Source organism: Sprattus sprattus (genome assembly GCF_963457725.1).
Source record: "Sprattus sprattus genome assembly, chromosome: 6".
Taxonomy (NCBI): domain Eukaryota; kingdom Metazoa; phylum Chordata; class Actinopteri; order Clupeiformes; family Clupeidae; genus Sprattus; species Sprattus sprattus.
In genome coordinates this window covers 15,472,125-15,482,124 of record NC_137925.1, presented here as the reverse complement: position 1 = coordinate 15,482,124, position 10,000 = coordinate 15,472,125, and the positions used below count along the sequence as shown (strand labels likewise).

The following is a 10,000-nucleotide window of genomic DNA, read 5'->3' as shown; positions in this document are numbered from 1 at the left end:
TGGGAGTAAATCTGTCTTCAGCATGGAGAGAGGGAGAGACGGAGTGGTCATCTATTTGGAAGTTAATCTGTTCTATTTTGTATGAAGCGTCTCTTCAAGGTCCCTGTTAACTTACTTACTCACTCAAACATACTCAAGTGTACACACACACGCACAAACACACACGCACAAACACACACAGACAAAGACACAGAGACAGACACAGACACAGACACACACACACAGACACAGACACAGACACACACACACACACACACACACACAGAAACACACACACAGACACACACACACACACACACAGACTGAGGGGTCATCTGCGTCTTCATCTCTCTCCAACTCCCTCCACTGGCCCCTTTCAACATACTGACCCACTTACTCATGTACGTACTCCATACATACACACGCACACACACTTTCTCTTTCTCTCCCGAACATACTTCTGTGCACTCTCCCCCCCCCCCCCCCCCCCCCCCCCCACAGACCACTGCTTGTTCACATTCATGCACACTAAAACACACACTAACACTCACTCACACTCACACATACACACACACTAACACACACACACTAACAGTTACACTCACTCACACTCACACAAACACACACACTAACACACACACTAAGACTAAAACTAACACTCACTCACATACACACACACTCACACACACACACACACACACACACACACACACACACACACACACACACACACACACACACACACACACACACACACACACACACACACACACACACACACACACACACACACACCTCAGTGATAGAGTGGTATATCTGAGACTCATTAGTATAGGGGTGGCCCCAGTCATTAGGTACACACTGTGGCTGGATGGGGGGCTGGCTGCTCTAGTTTCCAGAGTTCCTGCCGCAGCTGAGGGGCACCAATGTCACACTGGGGCAACAAGCACACACACACACACACACACACACACACACACACACACACACACACACACACACACACACACACACACACACACACACACACACACACACACACACACACACACACACACACACACACACAAACACACAAACACACACACACACAGATCCACAGTCACTGCCTCTCTATCTCTCTTCCTTTATACACACAGACATACAGATAACTGTCTGCCTGTTGTCCTGTCTGTTGTTCTGATCTCTCTCTGCAAACACAGACAAACACACACAGACACACACACACAACCATTCTGCTATTCTTCCTGTCTATTCAGCTATTATTCTTGTCTTGTTGTTTTTCCGTGCTCAGATACACACTCACACTAACTGACACCCCCCGCAGCTGCAGCCCATAGGTCTGGTCACCGCTGGGTCTCGCAAACATACTGATGCACCATGGGTTACTTTACTTCCTACAGGTCAATTAATCTACAGAACACATGCACACGTACATGCACACGCACGCACGCACACACACACACACACACACACACACACACACACACACACACACACACACACACACACACACACACACACACACACACACACAGTTGGACAGTGGCTTCTGTTTTAGCGCTTAGAGCAGTGTGGTCACAGCGGTGACAATGGAGCAGGCCCAGGGGGCTGGTGGTGTTTGTGTGCCTAGGGAAGTTAGCTCAGCGCTGGGGACAGGGACGCAGGAAAGCCCCTGATCTGGAGAAGGAGACCGGGAGGGGCCCAGGAAGCACAAACAGGACGTGGGACTGAGGGCCGCAACCGTAACCCTCTTGCTAACACTCCTCTTTCCTCACACAACCCTGAATAACCCAGCTACTCCCTCTCTCCCTCTCTGCCATCCCATCCCGACCCTTTCTCTGGTTCTCTCTATCCCCGCCCTCTCTTTCTGTGTTTTTTCTAAATCTATATCCCTCTCTCTCTCTCTCGCTTTCTCACAATGAGCTTAGCTGTGATAAAGTGTTCTCAAAAACTAATCATGTTAAAAACAGGCAAACAAATACATTTGTCAATGTAACAGGAATGATGGAAATTGACAACAAAATAATTAGAGAAAAGAAATAGAAATCCCCTTCTCTCCCTCTCGCGCGCTCTCCTGTCCACAACATCTGTTCGTTTTTTCATCCCGCTGTGTTTTTTTAGCTTCTTATCTATTTCATTTTCCATTTCACAATCTCCCCCTATTTCACCACAGCCAAACAAATACGTGGCAATAATGTTTCCCTGGCAACTTTGCAAAAACAGTGATAGCACTCTGTTCAAGCATAATTTATTTTATTTAAGTCATGATCCAAACACTGGCTGAAACATTCCTTCCTCCCTAACCTTTTAAATACCTCCCCTTCTGACATCTTTTTTTTTCTCCCTCATTCTCTCTCTTCTTCCCTCCTACTAAACTGAATTCCTGTCAGTTGACTTCTAAAGTATTTGCATTGCCCCCCCAAACAGCATTACCTGTAAGCTGTGTTCCGGTTAGTATGATTACGGTATATTTGTATTGTATTGTTTTTTATTGGCTACTGTCTTAGAGAGACTTCCTGGATCGACTGTAGCCCCAGGGCTTTTCTCCTCAGACTGACCCACTCCGCCATCTTGTTTCCCGGGCTTTTCTGTCTATCACAGCATCTCTGGTAAACCGACACCCGCACTGCCATCTTGGCTCTGGCGTTTTTCTGTCCGTCACAGCATCTCTGGTAAACTGACACCTGCATGCGGGCTACTTTCCCATAAAGAGTGATGACAGTGCTGTTAACGGCAGCCACTTAGATGCTCAGTGCGTTTTGATTGGAACACACAGCGCTTAGCTGGCAAAACAGGGCCGTGGGCCAGAGTCTTTCCACAGAGAGAGAGAGTGACAGTGCACACAAGGATTATTGTATGTGGCCTAGAGTGTCACTTTGATACTTTCTTTTTTGAATTCAAAGTTATATTTATACTGTCAAGTTAAGGCAAACATCCGTAACATCTCTCTCTTTCTAGGGGAGGAGTGCCTGAAAGCCTCTTGGGTAGAGGAGCTCAGTGAACCACGGCCCACCCAGAGCAGGACGGGACGACCAGAGAACCCGCAAACACAGTCACACAGAGAAAGAGAGAGATAGAGAGAGATAGAGAGACAGAGAGAGAGAGGGAGACAGACAGAGAGAGAGAGAGAAAGACAGAGAAAGACAGAGAGACAGGGAGAGAGAGGGGGGGGAGGGCAGGGAGAAAACATTCCAGCATGGAGACTGTGACCCTCTTTTGACAAAACCGGTGACTCACGCAAGTATGTCACAGAACCAGTGGGCCATGCAACAATTTCAAAACTGAAACAGTTTCTTTCTCTCTCTGCTCTCTTCTCCTCACTTTTTCTCTCTTTCTTTCTCTATCCCTTTCTTTCTCTCTTGTTGTTGGTCTCTGGTGTCCTTGGTCTCTCTATCTTCCTGCTTATCTTTGCAGCTTTTTGTCTACCCTCCTTTCCTTTTCTTTCTAACTCTTTTGTGTCTGTCTTACAATAGCAGGGGCAGCTCTCTCTCTCTCTCTCTTTATGTTTATGTATGTGTGTGTGTGTGTGTGTGTGTGTGTGTGTGTGTGTGTGTGTGTGTGTGTGTGGTGAATAGAATGACTGCATTTTTTCTCTGTACATTGACACACAGCATATGCTGGCAAATCAATTATTGACAGTCACTCCCTCTCCCTCCCTCACACACACACACACACACACACACACACACACACACACACACACACACACACACACACACACACACACATCTGAGCACTTCACTTAACTCCAGAGCCAACGACAAGAACAAAGACCAGCCCATGAATGGCCCACAGCACAAATGTACAGTATCACTGTTGCACACCGACACGGTTTCTCTCCAACACAACTACTTACACCAACAGAAAAACACACACACACACACACACACACACACACACACACACACACAACTACTTACACCAACACAAAAACATGCAGTCAGCTGCCAAAGCCATGCAGAGACATAGCGAGAGCCTGATTACATTGAGATATGATGCTAATTAAATGATAGTTCATCTTTCACTTAGAACTGACTAAGAACCCCTAAACTGAACTACATAAACTCAAAATGTATTTATTTAACATAAACTACGGCCAACAGTGCAAACAGATGCACGGCTCAATACTGACAAATGTGTGTATGCAAGAAAAAGCTCCCCAAAAAAGCAGACTTATGGAAACCTGATGAAAGGTAATGCAGTGTATGATGTTTATGATAGTGTACATAGCTTATGAATGCGTTTTGCAATAGGAGAAAGAGTAATAATTGAATGCAACTGATGTAAACTAATAACAGCTCTTACTAAAACATTTGTAAGCGCTTTAAGACATTTATAAGCAGTTATTAACATGCATAAGCCTTTTATAACAGGTGTTTCTGCTGCTCACCTGTTTGGCCTCCTCCACGCTGGCCTGCAGCTTGCGGATCTCCTTCTCGTACTGCTCCCTCAGCTTGTCCACCTCCTGGTCGTGCGTGGACACCTCCTCCTTCAGCGCCCCCTTCAGGGCGGTCAGCTCACGCTCGCGCCTCCTCAGCACCTCCTCCTGCTCCTCCTTAACCAGCACCACCTCTTGGAGCTCCAGCTTCAGCTGAACCAGGTCCTGTGTGTGTGTGTGTGTGTGTGTGTGTGTGTGTGTGAGAGAGTGTGGCGTTAGTACCTCCAGCACGGCCTCCTGTAAGTGAGTGTGTGTGTGTGTGTGTGTGTGTGTGTGTGAGGGGTGTGTGTGTAAAGCTGGTGAGTGTGTGAGGGCCGTGTGTGTGTACCTCAAGCATGGCCTCCTTGTCGGCCCCATCTGCGCCGGCCCTCTTGGCCCCGTCCAGCTCGTCATGCATCTCAGACAGCTGGTCCTGCAGGTCCCTGATCTCAGTCTGGGACTGCTCTCGCTCCATCTTCACCTGAAACAGCCTGGAGGACACACACACACACACACACACACACACAAACATTAACAAAGGCCTACGTCTTAACGATACAGGTGCTTTGTTTGTGTGTGTCTATGTGTGTGTACAAATGTGTGTATGCTTAAGCATGTATGTGTGTGTGTGTGTGCACATGTGTACGTGTGTGTGTGTGTGTGTGTGTGTGTGTGTGTGTGTGTGTGTGTGTGTGTGTGTGTGTGTGTGTGTATATGTGCACATGTGTACGTGTGCACATGTGTACACATGTGTGTGTGTGTGTGTGTGTGTGTGCGTGCCTGTGTGTATGTATGAGTGTGTCTCACTCACTCCTCTAGTGTAGTGCGCAGGTCTGACTCAGTCTTGGCCAGTTTGGCCTTGAGTTGGCTGCTCTCCTGCAGGCCGAGGTCCAGCTGCTGTTGCAGCCCATTAAGTCCCTCTCCAGCCTCACGCTGGGACTCAAGCAGAGTCTTCTGCTTCTGAGGGGTCACACACATACACACAAACACAGGTTAACACACACACACATGGATGCACACACACACCCAGGTACACACACACACTTGCATGCACACACACACACACCCAGGAACACACAAACTCAGGTACACACACACACTTGCATGCACACACCCAGGTACATGCACACACACACACACACTTGCATGCACACACACACCCAGTTACACACACACACACACACACACACACACACACACAGACAGATTTAGTCATTTAACAGATACTTTAACTTAAAGACCTGCTGATGAGAAACATTCTGTTTTATGAAAAATGAATTCACTAATGTAGGAACATGTAGAGTCAGACAATAGAGAATGTCTGCTCACTTAAACAATCCATAGGGGACCAGTCATTCCCTCTTCGCTCTACACAACAGACTTAACTCTGACGCTCCAGACTGTAAACTCAGTGGCACTACTCACTTAACACTAACCCCCTGTGCTATCCGCATTAGCGACTCCCTGATTGTGTTTGTGTGTGTGTGTGTGGGGGGGGTGGCCAACTGTAAGTGTTGTTATTTCCCTCGAAAGGCTCTGTGTTTCCCTCTAAGCCACTAATGGGCTCATGCCTATGCTTCTTACAAGGAAGCACCCAGGTGCTAGTCAGGCGGGTAGTTAATGCTAGCTTGTAAAAGCAGACAAAGGGGAGGGCCTCGGAGCTACACTACAATTAGCATCATAATTACCGTCAGTTCAGCCCCTGAAGACAGAACTCGGCACACTCCTGTTAGAGTAGCATTAACGTGTCGTTTACATGGAGCCTAGTTTGTCAAACTGATACGGATAGCTAATACAGATAGCCCTATCATCCATACGAACACTCTCTATCCGCACCTCGTTTCTGCAACGATCGCAGTCCGGGGTAGAAAGTGAGTAGATTTGAATCGGTACGGGGGCTGGTGTTCGTCTGCACGGTTTCACGCAACCTGATGACGTCACTGCCCCACGTGATCTTTTCCGCCATCTCCAACCAGTACATAAATAACTTGTTCTCCCTCAAAATCTCACTCATGGTGGGCCTCGAATTCACTAACATTAACCCAGTCTTCTGATTTTTGATTAGCCCCCTATCTTGATCTAATTCTTCTTATTCAGACGTAACATAACTTTCATGACCACAAATATAAATTGGCCAGCGATTTAATTTGCTTTTTTATTCATAAATGTATGTAAAATGCTCGGAGCAATGCATCGTGGGAAATGGGATGACAGACATGTCATGTTACTGTTCCAAACTCTTTATTATCAATAGAAAAAATAATTCATTTTCGCATATCCTTTAGTCTGACCACTGATTTTATTAACCATCATAATGTAATGTTGTTAATTGGAGCTTGAATGTCTTGTGTAATTTGTTTATCCGTTTGCTGCTTCCTTTACCTTGTGCTTTTGAGTCTCTTCTTCTAGGTTTTTCACGTTTTTTCAGTTGTGTAAATAAAGCGCTAAAGCGCCACCCACAGGCGTGAGGTATGTACTACAGTCGGTTCACCGCAATCTGCTGCCTCCGTGTTTACGCAAATCTCTCGTTGCCAGCCTCCGTATGTACGAAATTAAAAGATTCGATTGGTGTGAAAAGTAAATCCGATTCGGAGGCCCTAGACTTCGTGTGCATTGCACCTCAGTGCTGCATACTTGGGTTTCACAGTCACTGGTGTATTCTAACTATGAGTCTGAATCTGTGTGTTCGTAACTAGCAATGCTCTGATGTTCCTAGCTGGAATGCTAACGGTGCTAGCTTTTCTTGGTTCTGTTAATTCGGATGGCGTTCCTTAGCTTAGCATTGCAATCAGAGGTTCACACCTTTGCGTTATAGTCCTTCATATACCTTAATCCAGCTAAGTGAAACTGTATGTATTAAACGGTAACTTTTCTGTTTTTACATTGTTACAAAGTTATTATTAATCTGTTATTGTATTGTTTCTATATTGTGTTATAAAGTGGTTATTAACCTGTAATTGTTTTTTATTTAGTTTTATAGTGAATATTAAACTGTAAATTGTTGGTTCAGTGTTGGTCTGAGGCAGTAACACCACCAAGACCACTAGCAGTCACACACACAAAAACCCAGTCCTGGCCTGTGCTGTGAGTCAGTAAAGATAAGAGTCGTATTATAAAATATATACAATAAATAAATATTATAAAAAGTCATTCAGTTGTACTACACAAGAGGATTCTGGGCCAAACTTTAAACTCAGTCTCGGCAACAAACTGTGTTTTATGTGTTGATATCTTTCTGAGAAAAACTATCTTGACTGGAGCGTTTGCTTCTGAACCATAAATCTATTTGATGAAGTGTTTGCGAAAGGTTCAAGTAAAGTTTGTTTTGAAGCGTCTCATGTGTTTATGCCTGCACCACCAGGCTTCAGAGTGCTTATGCAAGATGTTCAGATAAATATGGATTTGACTCGAGTGGAGCTGCGTGTATGTATGTGTGTGTATGTGTGTGTGTTAAGGAAGAATGTGTGTGTGTGTGTGTGTGTGTGTGTGTGTGTGTGTGTGTGTGTGTGTGTGTTAAAGAAGTATGTGTGTGTGTGTTTGTGTGTGTGTGTGTGTGTGTGTGTGGGTTAAAGTAGTATGTGTGTGTGTGTGTGTGTGTGTGTGTGTGTGTGTTAAAGAAGTATGTGTATGTGTGAGTGTGTGTGTGTTAAAGAAGTATGTGTATGTGTATGTGTGTTTGTGTGTGTGTGTGTGTGTGTGTGTGTGTTAAAGAAGTATGTGTATGTGTGTGTGTGTGTGTGTGTGTACCTTGACCTCCTCCTCTAGTCGAGACTTCAGGTCAGACACCTCTTTCTCCAGCTCCACTCTATGCCCCTCCAGAGCCTGAGTTTGGGCTGCCTGGTCTGGAGCCTGAGAGAGAGAGAGAGAGTGGGTAAGAGAGAGAGAGAGAGAGAGGGAGAGGGAGGGAAAGAGAGAGAGGGAGTGGGTGAGGGAAAACAGCAGAGAGGGACACAGACACACATGGCTCAGGTCTCTATCCTGCTGCATCACAGTCACAGTTACATCACACACGCACGCAGACACATCACGCATCACCCGCATCTTGTTACAAAACACACACCTTGTCCAACTACTAAGAACTTCCTACTACAGGTACACACAACACACAGATCTAACACACATCTCTCTCACACACACAGTTCAGCATCTGAAAAGCAGAGAGCTGAAGCTGCAGTGAAGTTCATGCAGTTCCGTGCTCCACGCTTTTTGTTCAAACTTTAGCAGTGCGCACACACACAAACACACACACACAGACACACACACACACACACACACACACCCCCACACACACAGGCGCGCGCTGCTCGCTGGGCAAACATAGGCTGCTGGCTCTCCCAGACTGAAAGCCGCAGGACTGGGAGATAAGAGGCTCACGGTTTTAAACTATGAGCTGAGCCCCCACCCCCTACACACACACAAACACACACACGTACACACGTACAGACACGTACACACACACATACATACACAGTGCCTAACACCCCCTAACACATACAGAAGCACACACACACACTAACACACACAGTGACTAACACACCTTTACACGCACTCACACACACTCACTAACACACACAGCCCAGTGAAATGCTCCATAACAAAGCTCACTGTGTTTTCGGGCTGGGTACTCCCGGCTGCCCGTGACTTGAGGGTCTGGATCTTCTCGAACACCAGGTTGACTTTTCTCTTGGTGGTGTCATCGTTATCGCCGCTCCTGCAGGAGAGCACACAAAGAGGGTCACAGGTGCACAAAGACTGACACAGACACACACACACACAAACACACACACACCCTATACACTTAAGCACACTCTTGGAAAACAAAGCACTAGAGAGAATGAGAGAGAAACAAGAGTAATCATTTAAAAAAAATAAGAAAGCAAAAAAAGAGCAGGTGTTTCTGTGTGTGTGTGTTTCTGTGTGTGTGTGTGTGTGTGTGTGTGTGTGTGATTCTGTGTGTGCGTCTGTGTGTGTTTGTGATTCTGTGTGTGTGTCTGTGTCTGTGTGTGTGTGTCTGTGTGTGTGTCTCTGTGTGTGTGTGCAGTGGATCAGAGCATAATCCCTAGACGTTTCAAGCAAAAAGGCCGTCCAGGTCTCAGCCTGGCTGTGGGACAAAGTGTGTGGGTGTGTGTGTGTCAATGTGTGTGTGTGTGATGCGCGTGTGTGACTGACCGACTGTATGTGTGTGTGTTGGAGGGTGCATGTGTGTGTAGTCTAGCTTTGATGCATCCCCAAGTGACCCACATATGTTTAATTACACAGAGCGCTTAACATCATGACACATGGAGCAGTGAGTTTGTGTGAGTGAGTGTGTATGTATGTAGGTAAAGGGTGTGTGTGTGTGTGTGTGTGTGTGTGTGTGTGAGAGAGAGATACAGATAGACAAAGAACATTGGTTCAGTGCTGTGCTAAATATATCTGAATGTGAGTCAGTATGTGTATGCTTATGAGTGTGAATATGTTTTTGACTCTGTGTGTGTGTGTGTGTGTGTGTGTGTGTGTGTGTGTGTGTGTGTGTGTGTGTGTGTGTGTGTTGTGTGCATCTCCAACTGTAAGGTCACATTCCATTCCACTACCTGACAGCTGAGATCCCTCTTTACCTCT

At 46.1% G+C, this 10,000-nt stretch overlaps 1 protein-coding gene across 2 annotated transcripts in view; it reads right to left on the bottom strand.

The window, feature by feature from the left end:
* cgnl1 (cingulin-like 1) overlaps positions 1 to 10,000 on the bottom strand; it is a 50,085-nt gene that overhangs the window by 29,746 nt on the left and 10,339 nt on the right. For both annotated transcript variants that reach the window (XM_080840452.1, XM_080840453.1), the window contains exons 4-8: positions 9,005 to 9,110; positions 8,147 to 8,248; positions 5,211 to 5,359; positions 4,749 to 4,890; positions 4,373 to 4,585 (exon numbers count right to left, since the gene is read on the bottom strand). In XM_080840452.1, coding sequence (XP_080696578.1) covers positions 4,373 to 4,585; positions 4,749 to 4,890; positions 5,211 to 5,359; positions 8,147 to 8,248; positions 9,005 to 9,110 — 712 coding nt within the window. The remainder of the gene's footprint in view (positions 1 to 4,372; positions 4,586 to 4,748; positions 4,891 to 5,210; positions 5,360 to 8,146; positions 8,249 to 9,004; positions 9,111 to 10,000) is intronic.